The following is a 17,894-nucleotide window of genomic DNA, read 5'->3' on the forward strand; positions in this document are numbered from 1 at the left end:
TTTGAACCAACGTAAAGAGGGGACAAATATTCACACTAGATTCGTTATCTATTAATACTTGATTAATTACATAATCTCAAAAAATGACGGTGACATGCATGGCTTTGTTGTGCATCGCCCCTTCAAACGGCAACTCTTCATCACTGAATGATATGCAATGATTCCCCACAATGTTCCCTATCATCGCAGCCAGGTTCTCAACACTCAATTCTGCGGGAACATACGCTTCCTCCAAGACCTTTGATAAAGCTTGTCGGTGGTATGGTGAACTCATTAATAGCGCCAAGACAGAGATTTAGGCTGGCATTTTCTCCAAGTGTTTGACAATTGAGTAATTCTTTGGTTGCATACACCTCAGAAATTCCTCAGCCTCTCCTTCAGTGATTGGCCATTTATGTGAATCTTTTTTGTTGGTCAATTCCTCAGGGATGTAACATCGTCCCGATCGCTTCATCTCTTAGGCAACAGCGGTTTGTATAATAAATTCCTTTCTTGGTGAGGAAGCGTACACTTGAGTCAGGGTTGTCATCACTATAAATAGGGTTTTCTTGCTGATACTTAAGGCAGCCACAACCTTCTCTATCTTTCCTACCTCTTCCACTCTTTTATGCTTTTCGGAGTTCACCTGGGTAATGGTCTTGCCAGATGCCCATTCGTCCTCTATCTCAATCATGTTAACTGTAGATCTCCCATGGTTGGGCAGTGGATTACTGCTAACATTTGGAGTTGGTGCCTGGAGCGTGATGACCTTTTGATCGATTAAATCCTAGATCTTGTGTTTCAAGTGGACACAATCCTTTGTACTGTGCCCTGCTGCCCCCAAATGATAGGCACCAATGTTGACTTGCATTAAAAATCGAGAGTTAGGATTGAAACTCTTTGACTGTATTGGTTGCAAATGACCGGCATTCCTCAATCTTTCAAATAATCGGGTACGACTTTCAGCTAGTGGGGTGAAGTTTTGGGGAGGTTTATTTTCGTAGTTTGGACGTTGGGGGTTATACTGGTTAGGTTTGTAGGAGAGGGTACTTGGTGATAATTTGGAGGCATTTGGAAATTTGTTTGGTTATTTAGAGGAGTGGTTTGGAAATGAGACTGATAATTTGGAGGTTGAACTGGGTATTAGGGAAAGGTGTTTAGCTGTGGAGCTTGGTATGAGGATTGGATATTTGGGAGTGGATTTTGGTATTGGGAGTGGGCGTAGAACGCGTGCGGAAGGTTAGGTGACGGCGGGGAAGATAAAACATTTCTAGAGTTGAACCGTTGTTTTGATTTTGTAACAGAATTATTAGAAACCATACCTACCTCTTCCTTCTTCTTCTTAGAAAACATGGCAGTTCCAGACGATGTCGGGGTTTTGGCAATTTTCCCTGTCCGAATACCTTCTTCCAATGATTCTCCTATTTTTACCAAATCCGCAAAGGTTGCTCTGACAGCGGACACCATCCTGGTATAATATTCTTCTTCTTGAGCGCGAGAGAACACGAATACCATTTCCTCCTCGGACATGGGGGATTGCACTTTGGCAGCTTCTTTCCTCCAACGAAAAACATAGTCTCGAAAACTCTCAATGCTCTTTTGTTTGATCCAATCTAGTGAATACCGGTCAGGGACTATTTTGATGTTGAATGTGAACCGGTCAAGGAAACCCTTGGCCAATGTTTTCCAACCAGTCAACTTTTTCGGCTCCTAAGACATGAACCACTCCAAGGCTTCGCCACTTAAACTTCGACTGAATAGGCGCAACTCATTTTTCCCTATCCCTACATGTTGCTCACAGTACCTTCTTAGATGGGCCATTGGATTTCTGGTACCGTCAAACATCTCAAACTTAGGGACTTTGTACCAATCTAGTAGGTCTACTCCTGGGTGAACACATAAATCATCATATCCTAAACCGTCGTGGTCCCTCACTCCATGAGATTCTTTGATCCTCATGATCTCTTCATTCATAGCTAGAAACTTTAGTTCATGCTCGGTCCTCCACTCTTTCTCCTTCTCCTCGTAATGGTCTATCTCGAGATAAGGAAGGAGATTATAGATATCAGGGGATATGATGGCACGAGAAAGATTTGGAAGGGAGGCTTGATTTTGCAGATGAGGGGATTTTGGCAGGTAAGTGGGGAGGACATTTTGGAAATTGGGAAGGTTCCTTGGACCTTGCAAGTATTTTGGCGGAATATGAGAAGGATTTTGAGGATTTGAGAATGAATTTGGTGGATTCAAAGGTAGATTTGATATATTTTGTGGGTTTGGGAGTGAATCTTGCGGATTTGAGAATGCATTTTGTTGATTTGAAAATGCATTTTGAGGATTTGGGAATGTATTCGAAGACAAATTTTGTGGGGTTAGAGATGGATTTTGCGGATGGTAGGCGTCTGGGTTATTTTCATGATTGGTATTTTGGATGACTGAAGGATCAGAGGCGGACGATACGTTATTCGGCTGATCCCCGAGAATAGGGGTGCTGAGGGGGGGGAATTTGGAGTGGAGTCCCGTGTCCCCTCGGAGCAGGGGCATTGACGGTGATGGGCAAGTTAGCCAAATCTCAAGTGCGATTTATTTCCTCCTGAAGCATTTCTAACTTTCTTGCAAGTTCCGCAATCATCTCATTCTGTTCCGCTATCACATTATCCCGGATAGTCAGTGCGCTCTCTTTGTTATTTCCTATCATTTCTGGATGATAGTCAGAGGATTAGATTTTGTGCGCTTTCGATCGGGTGAAGTAGGGATGTTCTGCCAGCTTATATCAACACAGAGTAATTTCTATTATCTGCAAAGTAAAACAACTCAAAGGCAAATGTGTTAGTTTCCATATGTGATAAGTAATGCAAAATATTTGACAGAAAATAACCACACGGAGTTGTTCGAGTCATAATCAAATTCATCCGTAGGAAATAGTGGATAACTTGCCTTTGATCTCAACAAACGCACATAAGCACATAAAATAGTTATATTACACAAAACATTATAATGACGCGTATCCTAGTTGGGGTGACCCTTTTTTATCCAAGGGTTTAGGCTTACAATATGTGCTTCCTCAAAGTCAATCCATTAACCCCTAACTCATATAGACACAAAAAGGGCATAAATGCCTACAAAAGATATCGAAATAGGGATACAATTTTTAGGGAAAAGAGGAAATAACATGAAAGAAGATAAGTTCCCGCACAGGGAGAATAGAAAGATTAGCTACTGGAGGCTCCTTCGTCCGTTTTTGCCTTTTTTTCCTTGTTCACCTCATGTGCTATTTGATACCTATTGATGATAAGATGACTCCCATATAACTGTGTCTTGCAGTCGTAAGTCATTTTCCCTATGCTATCGAGTTGGGAGGCCATGCTATCATCCAAATAGATTAGGCATTGTCTGGCATCATCAGTATCTTGCCTAGCTCTTTTCAACTCTTCCATTAACATACGTATGGTTAAAGCGTCCTCTATGTGCATCTGTCGGTGCGTGATTTCACTTTTCTGAAACTCATCTTGTAGCCTGTGAAACCGAATTTGATGCTCGGATTCTACATCCACAACCTGAGTAGGCACATTTGGTCCCAAAATCAATGCTCCGGAAAGACTCTTTTTCAACCACTCCTTGTAAGTATCGCTGACTTCAGGGTCATGCTCTATACGAAAAGTCACTTCCGTCCACCTTCTTCTTCTCCATCCATTTATCATGCCGTCTTTGAGTGGAGACTCATTTTCATCGTATTCGGTGAAAAACCTAAGCATGGAATCTATTTGTGGTGCCTCCTGCTTGATCTCGAATTGCCTAAGAACTCTACTAGGATTGTAGGTCCGGATCCCCCTGAGACCAGGAAGCACTAGGAAAGACCATTTGCCCCCTCGAATGGTGTATTTCCCTGAACAAAGAGAGTTAATGGACCACATCGTCATCTCTTAATTCCCCAAAAGTTTTAAACCAAAATTCGTGAGATGCTTCCCTTTTGAACCTGTGCAGAAACAACCACATGTCGTGTGAAGCTAGCATATCCACCCTTGTTTTATGATCGGGTTGTACCGTTCTTGAATCCTTTACCAAATGCTTCATCATCCACCATTGTAATATTAGGTTACAACCTTGAAAGAAATGATTTTCGACTTGACACCTTCCCAAGGCTCGATATATGTTGGCGACAATCATGGGAGCTAAATTATAGAATACCTTCATAGAATCGTAATCTACTCCAAAGAAAAGTGCATCGGCCACCGTAACAATCCTTGGATGAATTATGTCATTTTCTCCCTGTGGGAACACCATGGTTCCAAGTAGACCTACCGCAAACGCAAAGGCTCTCACCTTCTTTCATTTTGCTTCGGACTCAAATTTATGTCTAAATTTGTGGAAGGCATTGAATCTTCCAAACTGACGATACAACTCCCGAAAAGTGATATTTGCTCCATCACGTTTCCCTAGCCAGGTGTCGTCGTCAGTTAAAATTGCCTCTTTGATTGTTTGACGATCCCACATGCCAGGAACTAAAATGTTCTTATCAGGTTTTTCCTTTCTCTTGAAACACATTTCAATACTCTCATAGAAAATTAACACTTCTTCGATGGTAGGAATCAATTCCACATCCCCGAAGCGAAACACCATATTCTGATCATCCCAAAAATTCATAAGCACGTGGATCATTTTAGGCCAAACGTCCATTTCGATCAACGAAGGCAGGTGCCCGATGTGTGTCCTAACAATTTTTCTCTCATCTGGACCCATGTAATCCCACCATAATTTCAAGTAATCGTCAGGTTTGGTAACCATCTTGAACTTTTCACGGGAATAAGATTGAACCATATCTACATAAAAGAAGACAAAGATAAGCCTTACCCCGACCCCCAAAGGGTAATGAATTGAATTTAGACAAGCAGATATTTCTTCAACACATAAGTATGATCCGTCTGTGATTGACTCGGGGTCAATAGACATAGGGCAGGTTTTCTAATGGGCCTAATACCCCGCTCGGGTATTGGGTCATCCTAGGCTCATGCCTGAAAATAGGATTTTGGTTTTGCTCTATCCTAGGTATCAGAGTGGGTTTGAACACTGGTTCCCAAGCAGACAACTTGAGTTTGAAAATACAAACAACCATCAGACGACTCACGTGCTAATAAATTATTTGTATTTCCAACACATTTTTGGAATTGATGAATAGGGGCCGGGATACCCACGAAACCCCAAAACAGTTTAAATAATGTAAAATATGCCATGAGATGCGATATTTAAATTCTACAGAATCGAAACACATAAACACATAAACAGTTAATCAAAAGACGAAATCAAACATTTGGTTAGAACCTAGTTAAAAATCCCCAGCAGAGTCGTCACTTCTGTTTTGTGAAAATTTTGACTTTTGAAAGAGAGTCGCCACTTAATTTTGAAAATGAATTAAGAAACCTTTAGAGAGTTACTTCAAACGATTCAAAACAGAAAAATCATTTTAAGTTAGAGATTCTAGATAAGAGGTTCCTATTAACATTTTAGGAAGGTGTTACGCACCTAAAATGTCCGCTAACTTGCAGTTATCCAGACTGTTTGAAAATCATCTTTTGATTAACTTCGAAAAGATTAATTTTGTCGAAAAGAGATTGATTTTTTTGAAAAGAGAGTGATTTTGAAAATATTTGGTGTTTATGTAAAACTAGTTTTTTAGCGACTTAACTAAGGATTTAACTAGGTTCGCCAAGCACATAAGGAAAACAAACACAAAGAACAGAGGGAAAGAGAGGAAGTAAGGGATTTAGGCCATCGGCCCAAATCAATGAGACCTGTCCTAGTCTAAATGGGCTTTCGACCCATTTCACCTGTCCTAATCTAATTGTCGAGCCTTTGGCTCGAATCTTGCTCCACCTGTATTAGATACAACCTTGACTTTGTGGCCCAAATGAATGAATAAAATAAATAAACAAAATAAATAAGTAAAGACAATAATGATTAAACTAAAATGAAATAATAATTGAGACTTTTGTCTCTTAGCGGCTTAAAACGTAGGACTTTGATCCATTTCTTTCTCTCAACTCCTCGTACTTATACGCCATGTAATTTGTTTTAGGCTTTCTCTAGGAATTGACTAGGAAGATGGCCCCCACTATCCCATTGCGGAATGCAAAGAGTCCATTTGGACTCCAACGAGTATTCTTTTTGGGAGCAGCAAAATGAGACGACGAGCTAGTACGGAGATCACGACCACCGAAAAACTTCTTCGACGTCAACTCGACACTCTAATTTAGCTGACGAACTTTCGAAACAAGAACAGAATTTCTATTCGAGACTGAATTTTTTCAAGAATCTTTCTGTCTTCTTTTCTCCTCTCTCTCAGTTTTTCTGAACCAGAGATTTTTCAGAAATGTTCCAACTCCTTTTCTTTCTCAGTTTTTCTGAAAACCCCCAAAATTTTCAACCCAAAATTTTGAACCCTAGTTTCAACTCTAGAATCTCCAACTCCCAATTTTCGAACCAAAAACCCCCTAAAAAACAGAAAAAAGACCCCCCAAAACAGTGACCTCAAGGGTCTTTATATAGAAGATGAATTGGGGGTATTTTGGGACTTTTGAAAATAAGGAATTCAAAATTAGAATTCCCCCTTGCCCCGGTTTTTCACTCGTGATTTGTACTTCACTTTGGATTTTCCAAAGAATTTCAAAATTGAGAATCCTGAGAGAGACGGATTCTGTTTTCACCAATCAAAATGGAACAAATTCGTCCTATAACCCCGGATATCTCGCCAAAAAAAGGGATATGTACCTCAGCTTGGTGAGGTGTCGATGTTGATCTAGATTCGACCGTTATTGAGTTGTAGGTGTCGAATTCCTAAAAGCTTCGGCGAAGCCGGATGTGGGTTGGAGCAGTGGATTCGGGTTAGATACGGGTCAAGGCTGGAGAATGGTCCTTGACGTTGGTTCAGGTTTCGCTGGAGTTGGCATTGTTTGATGAGGTTGATATTGGTGTTGTTTTGTTGTTTAAGAGAATAGGGGTGTGGGTCGGATTATTTTATTGGAATGGTGGGCTGGTAATTGGGAATTTTGGGTTTTATTTGGGGATTTGGCCAATTCATTTAAGTTTGGGCCAATTGAAAATCAACTGGCCAATTGCATCGCAATTATGGCCAAATCTAATAGATTGACTCAATTAAATCAAAATTCGAAATGAATTAATATCTCATTTAACCCTGAGCTTCTTGATTCGATAAAATCAAACATATTTATCCTAATAAATTATTTTTTAGAGTAAATTATATTTAAATTAAAACTTTAATCATTTGAATTTATTTTCAAGATAAGCTTTGATTAAAATTTGATGTTCCATAGCATAAACATTTAAGTAGTCAAATCATATAATCTCGTATAATTGAACACGATAATAAATAATCGCTACTTAAAATGATAAAATTACTTCCAAAATATTTTGAAAAGTTTTATTAAAAATTGAAGACACTCAGGATTAAATTAGTCGTGAAGGGCAAAAATTAGGTGTCAACAATATATACATTACAATATATATATATATATATATATAGTTATATACTAATTTGTAAAACATATACACATGTATACGTTAAATATACATGTTTATAGAAGATATATACACATATATACGCACCATTCAATATATATGTACTACTTTAAATAAAATATAGTACAATATATATACATTACAATATATATATATATATATTTATATATATATATATATATATATATATAGTTATATACTAATTTATAAAACAATGTTAATTATACACGTATATAGAAGATATATACACATATATACGCATCATTCAATGTATATGTACTACTTTAAATAAAACATATACTAAGATATATATGCATTACAATATATATATACATATATATATATATATATATAGTTATATACTAATTTATAAAACATATACACACGTATACGTTAAATATACTCGTCAATAGAAGATACATACACATATATATGCACCATTCAATGTATATGTACTACTTTAAATAAAAATATACTACAATATATATATATATATATATATATATATATATATATATATATATATATATATACACACACACACACACAACAATATAAATACAATTTATAAAACATATACACATGTATACATTAAATATACACATCTATAGAAGATATATACATAAATATACAAAACATATGCTACTTAATATAATAAATTAATAATACTTGGTAGTAAATTAATAATATATTAGAATTAAGTTTTTAATTTAAACTAGAAATTCAATTTAAATCATTAAATGAAAAAAATTACAAAGTAAGGACTAAGGAGTGAATGAATGTTGAATTTTATTGATTGCGAAATGATCCAAAATTTATAATTTACATGAATGAAAAATCTACAAATTATGCATCATTTTTTCCAACTCATTCATGTTAATATTAACGGGAACTTGCATAGGATAGTCAAAGTCAACGGGGGCAAAACCATGCATTGGACTTGATTCTGCCGAGTTCTCCCGTGAAGACATAATTTTTTCAAGTTTCTGCTCGTCGTACGGCTCCGGTTCCATTCCTTGGTTTCTTTTTAGAAAATATACACACATATACGTACCATTCAATATATACGTACTACTTTAAATAAAATATACTACAATATATATACTACAATATACACACACACTAAATATATAGTTGTATACTAATTTATAAAAGAGTTAATACATAAAAATGACCCTAAACTTGACACCGAATTATAACTTTGACCTTAAACTTTGACAGTGCATAAATATGACCTTTAACTATTCAAAACTGCACAAATATGACCTCCAATTCTACGTGGCAAAACGCGTGTTCAACACGCAAAATTGGGCGCGTCCAGCTTAAAATCTAAGGGCATAATACATAAATATGACCTTAAACTTTGACAGTGCACAAATATGACCTTTAACTATTCAAAACTGTACAAATATGACATTTGAATGACTCTTCATTATTATTTTTTTATTATTTTCGGCTCAAAGATGAAAATGACATCTAATTTCTTTTGTCATTGCGGAAAAAGAGCAATATTGAAGATTTATTAATTAGGTGGGTCTACCTCATATGAAAAAATCGAGCGGGTATGTATATATATTGTAAAGCAGGGGACGAATTTAAGTTATATAATATATCTAAATATTATTTATTTAAATATTAAATTAAAGATGAAACTATACTAATAAGAAAAAAAATTATAGTTTTAATAAAACGTTATTAAATTGATGTTATTAAGGATAGTAGTAGTAGTAGATTAAATTAACGTTATCAAATTAACGTAATTAAAATGTTATTAAATTAACGTTAGTAAAACGTTATTAAATTAACGAGGGGTGGACCTACGTGGTTGCCATGGGGTTCACCCGAACCCCCTCGGTAAAAAAATTAAGTTGTATATATATAAGATAGAAAATGTATATTTATGTACGTATATTAATGTTGAACCACATGAAACAAGGCACTTAGATGGTGCAATCGTGTTATTTGCTCTTCTTGGGCGCTTCCTTCAGCCTAGTGTGCGAGTTCGATCCCTGCTAGTGGCTGTTTTTTTTTTAATTAAAAAAAACCTAGGTGCTGCTGCTATAGAAATAAATAAAATAATAATAATAATAATTTTTTTAAATTAAAAAAAAATTAGGTGCTACTACTATAGAAATAAATAAAATAATAATAATAATAATAATAATAATAATAATAACAACAACAATAACAACAACAACAACAACAACAACAACAACAATAATAATAATAATAATAATAATAAAAACAACGTCGTTTTTACACAAAAAGCAAAACTTTGATAGTGCACAAATATGATCTTTAACTATTCAAAATTGCACAAATATGACATCTCTCCAAGTCATCCCTTTTAACGACGTGGCACCGTGTGATTGGATTACCTTTCCACGTAGGCGCGAGTGAGACTCACGCATGGGGTTGCTGAATCGAAAGTCATATTTGTTCAGGTTTTGAATAGTTAAAGGTCCTATTTGTGCACTATCAAAGTTTAAGGTCAAAGTTATAATTTGGTGTCAAGTTTAGGGTCATTTTTATGTATTAACTCTTTATAAAACATATACACATGTATACGTTAAATATATATGCCTATAGAAGATATATACACATATATACGTACCATTCAATATATGTACTATTTTAAATAAAACATATATTGTCATATCTATATACTACAATATATACACACACTAAATATATAGTTATATACTAATTTCTAAAACATATACACATGTATACGTTAAATATATACTACTTTAAAAATTATACACACATATATACGTACAATTCAATATATACGTACACATATAAAATATATGTACTTCTTTAAATAAAACATATGCTACTTAATATAATAAATTAATAATGCTTTATAGTAAATTAGTCCGTTTGTTAATTTTTTTTTAACCGAGCCGGTTAACCAGCGGACCTGGAATCCGGTACCCTACAGCTCGTGGGCTGATCGGGCAGGATCAAACCGGGCCGAGTCAGCCCGGCCCGTTTGATACCCTTAGCTTTTATCAACACGAACCCAAGCTGAAGATATCTATTTTAGTTGTGACTTTTCATATCACTGTAGAAACAAAGTAAAATTTTGTTAGGATAAAAACGGAGCGACTAATAGTGTAATTGATTTCGTTCAGTAGAGATTTGTTCATGTAAAAGGTACCAAATTTAAAAAAAAAAAAAACGCTGATGCTAAAATGTCAATACTTATTAGAACTGCCAAAATGAGAGAACTATCAATGGCGAAATGCACACTTAATAGCATATTCAGGAGCAAGGTATATTCAATTACCTATGTTCAAGTTCATAATAAAATGCCCAAAAAGCTCGTTCACACGTCAGTTGCTCGATTCTTAATAAGAGGTCTCAAGTATATTCAATTCTACATGTATTTCGTGCGCTGCACGTGCATCATGTGCATGCCACATGCAACTTGTGCGTTGCGCGTGCATTCTGTGCGCACTATGTGCATCTTGTGCATCGCACGTACATCATATGTGCATCGCGTGTCACTTATTTAAGATTTCATTAGTTGGTTAAAGAAGTTAGCTACTTCGATAACTATTAATCAAAATATGACTAAATAATCATTCTTCAAGAAAATCAAATCAAATAAGTAATCTAAAAGAATCATATTTAAGTTACAATTTAAACAACATTCGTCTTGTTACAATTTAAACAACATTCGTCTTGTTACTGTGGTTCTTGCTACTTTAACGAAAACAGTTGATTTATAATTAAGTGGTGAGAAATATTATTAATGATATATACTTCTTTGCTGAGGAACAAGGGGAGTTCTTTCAAGTTTGAAGAGAAGAATAATGGTCTTGCATATATGCTCATGTACGTATATGTACTAGACATGATGCTCTAATTTAAGTCCTTTTTCCACAGTCGATACAATACTTAAGTAAAGATTGTAAATATTAATGAACATTGATCGCTTCTTTAGTACTTCCTCCGGTTCTAAATAAGTGATCTTTTAATTTTTTTTTTTTTTTTTGTTAAGTAAGCGATTATTTTAGATAATTAAAAAAGCGCATAATTCAGTGCACTAAAGTTTTCGCGATACACAGAATTGGGAAAGGACCTAACCACAAGGGTCTATTGTACAAAATTTTACCTTGTATTTTTGCGAGAGTTTTTCAAATAATCAAGAAGACATAAATGATGCTCTTCCAATTTTGCCCTTTTTAAATGAAGAATGGTTACATAATCAAAAAACTAATAAAGAATTATATAGAGTAATTTAGCAAAAATGCATTTTATCTTTTAGGAATGAATAATTTCTTAAGAGATGTCGGAGGTAAATATATATTAATGCTTATTTAGGAACAAAGGGAACAGTAAGAAGATAGCCACCCAATTCCATCTAAAACTTAAAAAGAAAGAGTCTAGACTGTAGCTTTCCTTTTTCCCGAGTATATTTCTTCGCAGTGTTTGCCTTCTATTGCCAAAAAAGGAAAATAAAGCAAAGGACTGAATTTATTTTCTTAGAGATAAAAAAAGATGGAACGTTTTTGGGGTCAAAGGAAGAAATGGCTCAGTGCTTTGGGTTTAGACATAATTAGTACTTATGTTCCACGTGAGCAAGTGGTAATCTTTCTTAAAGTTAATGGTAATTGTTAAAGAATTTTGTTGGCTGTTTTTGTTTGTGTTAAAGTAAAAAACCTTTTCTTTGTTGTTTTTGTGGGTGTGGGTTAAAAAAAAAAACTTTTTCCACAAAAATAGATTTTCTAAGTTTATGATTCTTCAATTGTTATTTTACTAAGTTTAAGGACTTCTAAAATGAATAGTAATAAAAAATATATTTTAAAAGTCAAGAAATCCTAAAATATTTAGTAGGAGAAAAGTATATGATAAAAAATATTAAGAGGATTAATGATTAAGAAGTTCTAAATAGAAGTTTGATGAACTTTTTCAGCACTTCAATTCGTTTTACATTTGGGGTTTCTTCATACACAGAGGAAAGCGAATTCTTTCAAGTGGTCTTTTACATGAGTAATTATTCTGTAACTTTGATTTTCAACATAAGTAAAATATATATTTTTTCTGATTTAATAATATACAGAACATGATATATTTTTTTCTTTGTAAAGATACATAATTAGTTTTGATATTTTTTCTTTCAATTTTGGGTCTGTCGAGATACATAATTCACTCCCGATATATCCAACAAATAGACACAATTAGTTGAGTTTTTTGTAATTACTTTGTAAGGATGAAAATTTGTGTAAATATGATAAGTTAATATGTATGTTTATGTTAGGATAAAATTCAGAAATGACATACTTCAGGCCCTAATTATTAATTTTGTAGCAACAGTTTCATAATTACATTTTGTAACAACTTGTATTATGTATTTTAAAAAACGGATGCCATAAAAATACATATACAACTAATTTTACCTCCCTTAAATAACTCAAATTTGTTGAGGTAAATATGGTATAATTACCAATTAATTAATTTTGTAGATTCCCTTTCCGTTAAAATAACTTCAATCATGCGGCTTCCGTTTCAGCTTAACATCATTGATCAAATTTCAAATTTCAGTTTTCAAAATTAACGAGTTCATCTCAGAAAAAAAAACAAATTCTGCTTTTCGTTTTTATGAGAAATTTCATCTAATCCAACCGTATTTTTATGTTCAACCATTGTTATTGTTCATATGAAATTCTACAGTATCTTCTTCGAATTCAACATCAGTTTCAAAACGAAGCATTAATTTCTTTGAATCAAATCCACTTATAGATTCTTCAGTTCAAATTGTTCGAATTCAACTATCAGTTGAAAATTCATCTGTTATTGTTCTTTAAGGTACGTAACCATTAAGTATTTCTGGTTGGATTTTTTGTTTCGGCCATTACTGATGCTCCTATTTAGTTTCGATTTTTAATCAAAACAGGAGGAAATTCAACATATATAACAAAAACCTTCAGAATTGAAATTTTTCGTTGCAAAAATTTAGTGAATTAGTTGTTCAATTTTTTAGATTTCATTGATCGACTATTTATTTCAGTATTGATTGTTTTTATTTTGATTGATTTAACAATTGATAAAGTTGTGAAGCTTTGTAGTATATTTTCAAAGTTTTGTATAATCGATTATGAAAATAAGTTAAACAAATTTCGAGTTGAATTTCATTCAATTATTTTATGAAAATCATTGCTCAATGGATGATTGAATTAAGCTGCTGAATGTGGTGAAATTCTATTCACACAGTTCAAAATTTAATTTAGTTATGTTCCATATGTATTTTTTGATATGTTTAATGTTAACACTGCATATGTATTTTTGAACAGCTTAATGTTAACACTGCATATGTCTTTTTTGGTTTTCTTGTCAGAATTTGATAGTATAACTGTTTTTGCTGATAATATACTTTATATAAGTTTTTCTTCGATTCGATTCAGTAGTTTCTGTATTTGGCTTAATAGTTTTTTTTTGTGTTTCTATTTTACGTTAAAGCAAATTTTGTTTAAATTTTTATTTTGAATGGAGATGTTGGCTGTGTAAGTTTGTTTGCAGTTAAAGCTGAAAAGTGTTTGTTTAAACAAGTTATAATTTGACAACATGTTTATATTTGTTTATTTTTTGGTTAAATCAAGCAAAAATGGAAAGCATACCAGTGCTTGTGAAGCACTCTAGTTGGTAGACGTATGAAAAAAACTACGAAGAATATATCACTGATACTATACTATTGAGCACATCAGCAACATTTATTGAGCTGCACGATGAATTGGCATCTCACTTAAGTGTGGATTTAACGAGGAAACGTATTCTAGCAGAATATCAAATTACTGCTAATGCAGGGCAGATAGAAATACATAATGATATAGGTTTAAAGGTGTTTATATTTCAGAAAAAGCAGATACAAGACATGGATTGTCTTCTTTTATATGTAAGCATTTTGAAGAAAGCTGTAGGGAGCAATGTGGCTAGTTCTTCTATGTGTGCTGCTGAAAGAATAACCAACTGTGACAACATTCAAAAACTGATAAATACAACAAATGAAGGATTTTTGGTGGTTTGCGAAGATACACAAACATTAGATGTATTTGAAATGGATACTGTGGAGTTGATTATCTCAGATCCACATCACAAACATGTTGAGGAAGACCAGATTTACTTGAGAAAAAATTTTTGAAGTCAGTCATGAAGGACTATTCAATTAGGGAGAAGTTTGAATCGCGAAGTAAAAGGTCAAGTAAGAAAACGTACGTACATTCTATATCACCCTATTGTTGTTTAATATTAGTTTGGATATGTATTTTCAAAATACTAAATTATGTGGGATATAGATATACGTTGTTTTGCAAATCAAGAAAATTCGAGTTTTTAATGCGTGCATCAGGAATGGGAGAAACTGGAATGTTTAGAATAAGAGAATTCAGACCTCAACATACATGCCCGGTGAAGGACAAGATCTATCCAAAGGTGCATGCTACTAGTATGTTGATAGGTGGTATTGTTAAACAAAAATTCAAGAACCACAAAAGAAAATACAATGCAACAGTAATTAGAAATGACATGAAGGAAGATTTTGGTATGGATCTGACATACACTTTATGTTGAAGGGTGAAAGAAAGAGCGTTAGAAGAGTTGAGGGGTAAGCCATCAGCATCTTATGGGAAACTTCCATCATACTTATATGTACTGAATACTACCTAGCCAGAGTCACATATAAGAATGATGAAGACAGATGAGAATAAGTTCTTGTATGTATTTATCGCTTTAAATGCATTCATTAAGGGATTCGATCATTGTAGACCAGTCGTAGTTGTTGATGCTAGTCATCTAAGAGAAATGTATACTGGAGCATTTGTAACAGCATGTACAATGGATGAAGCAGTTAGTATGAATTTGTAATAATTATATTGTAAAACTTGTTGTATATTTTTGTATTTCTGTTTATCGCATGAAAATACATATCTACACTAGATATATACATATTTGTATAAAATTACCTAGAGTTTCAAAGTTTCATAAATTAAAACATTTAAAAATGATTATGTTTTATAGTTGTGTGTGTCTAAATTTTATTATATGTAATTGATATCATTTATTTGATAAAATATACAGTTTTAATTACGTGTATATATAATAAATACATATGCAGTTTCTATATGTATTTTTATTTTACTGTGCATAATTATTTTGTATATACAGGTCATATATTCCCTCTGGCATATGGTGTGATTGATTCTGAAAATGATGCATCATGGACGTGGTTCTTTTAGAATCTAAAGGAAGCGTACGGGGAAAGACAAAACATGTGTGTTGTTTCTGATAGGAATCCAAGTATCATAAAAGCTGTTAGCGATGTATACAACGATGTTCCACATTATACATGTATGTGGCATCTATGGGGGAATGTTAAAAAACTTTACAGAAAGTCACACGATGCATTGTCGAAGATCTTTTATACAATGGTCAAATCATATTCAAAGTCAGAATTTCAAATATTAATGAAAAAAGTTGAGGCAGTTGATATTAGGGTGAAGAATTATTTGGAATTAACTATTACGAAAAGTGGGTTAGGTCGTATGCAACTATTAACCGAGGGTGGACTTTGACTTCTAACACTGCGAAGTCAATAAATGAAGTACTTGTATCAGCTAGAGAACTGTCAATTTATGACTTTCTTGAGAAGGTTCGATTATTGTTTGCAAAATGAAACTGCGAAAATAGGCAACAGGCTTCATATACCTTCACACCACTCATTGAAAAATTTTATGACATACTCAAAGAGAACGAGATTTTTTGTACTCATATGATGGTATGATCATTTACATTTTTGGAATTTTTACTTCTATAAAAAATAATTAATAGAATAACTTTCATATGTGCTAAATGAATGGAAATATTTAAAAAATAAAATAAAAAGTTAAGTAAGAAAAATATTATGTACTCTACATATGTATTTTTACTCTGCATATCTATTTTTTCCTGAAAAAATGCTGGTGTGCTTACAACATATCGTATAAATATGAATTTCATCTTTTTATAGCATATCATTAAACTTTTTATTTTTGTATCAAGTTGTACCAGCCACAGAATATTTGTATACGATACACGACAAATAAAAACACTACATTGTTTGCCTCAAAGAAAAAAATGCCATGTAATGCATTTCAACTAGATCAGATACTATGTGCACATGCTTGTGCGATGTTGGAGAAGAAGAATTTTGAGAAGGGGCCATATTGTTGTGATTTGCTTAAACCAAAAACTGTTTTGAAAACATATGATGTTCCCATCTACCCATTGTCACACAAAGATGACTGGCTAATTGCAGAGAGCGTACTTGGTGAAATAGTACTACCTCCAAAATACAAAAGACCTCCAGGAAGACCTGCGAAGAAGGATCGTGACAAATCAGGCCGGGATATGTTTGAAAAGAAGAACATCAACTCATGTGGTGGTTGTGGGGCTAAGGGTTATAATAGGCGTTCCTGTAGGAAATATCGAAAATGAAACAGTATTATTGCTTAAAATTTTATTTTCATTTTTTATAAACTTGAACTATTTTTTTAATCATCATTTGACCAGTGAACACAGTTAAATCTGAATTCTGCATATGTATATGTTAAAAGATCTGAACATTGCATATGTATTTTGAATGTGCAGTTCATATGTATTTTTAGCATTGAATATACTTTTTAGGTTAAAGTTGAAAACTTTGATTAACCAAACACTTATTGGGTTCGTAATTGTTAATTGATTTAGCCACATATGACATATTCTGTAAATCTATGTTTGAACTTCAAAATCTTAGCGCAGCATATGTGTTTATATAATAAAAATATATTTAAATGTATAATACATATGTATTTTTAATAAAAAAATATTAACACTGCATATGTATTTATGTAAAATAAAATATCACCATAAATTACAGAATTGTATTAAAAGTTCAAAATTATCTTTAATTCCAGTTTTCATTTATAATCATATTAATTGGACACATATCAAAATAAATATTAGTTATGAACAATATGTATTTTAGAAAAATTTATTATTAACACTGCATATGTATTTTTATGCTAAATTTTATTTATAATGCTTACATATTTTTTAGCAAAATATGAACACTGCATATGTATTTTCTAACATTGCATATGTATTTTTACATAACATTGGCACTTTTAAACTAAAAATTTTAGATATATTTTTGGAATGTTTAGGCATAACATTGCATATGAATTTTTCTCATCTAAAATCAATACATATGAATTTTTTAGGCATAAAAATTCCTGCATATGTATTTTAAGCATAATATGAACAATACATATGTATTTTTTTTAACAAAATCACACAGTAAAATGAAGAACAACATAAAGGACTCGTATTAAACTTGAATTAGTACTACTATAACCTACAAT

The 17,894-nt window shown here is 33.1% G+C and overlaps 1 protein-coding gene across 1 annotated transcript; it reads left to right on the forward strand.

Moving 5' to 3' along the window:
- The first annotated feature begins 16,626 nt into the window (after positions 1–16,626).
- LOC124899633 lies at positions 16,627–16,986 on the forward strand. The gene has a single exon (XM_047414592.1). It carries the CDS (start codon positions 16,627–16,629, stop codon positions 16,984–16,986), a length of 360 nt encoding a protein of 119 aa, XP_047270548.1.
- The last annotated feature ends 908 nt before the right edge of the window (positions 16,987–17,894 follow it).

Source organism: Capsicum annuum, chromosome 6 (genome assembly GCF_002878395.1).
Source record: "Capsicum annuum cultivar UCD-10X-F1 chromosome 6, UCD10Xv1.1, whole genome shotgun sequence".
NCBI lineage: Eukaryota > Viridiplantae > Streptophyta > Magnoliopsida > Solanales > Solanaceae > Capsicum > Capsicum annuum.

Coding starts and splice junctions, on each gene's coding strand:
- LOC124899633 (XM_047414592.1), top strand. CDS start 16,627: ATGCCATGTAATGCATTTCAACTAGATCAGATACTATGTGCACATGCT.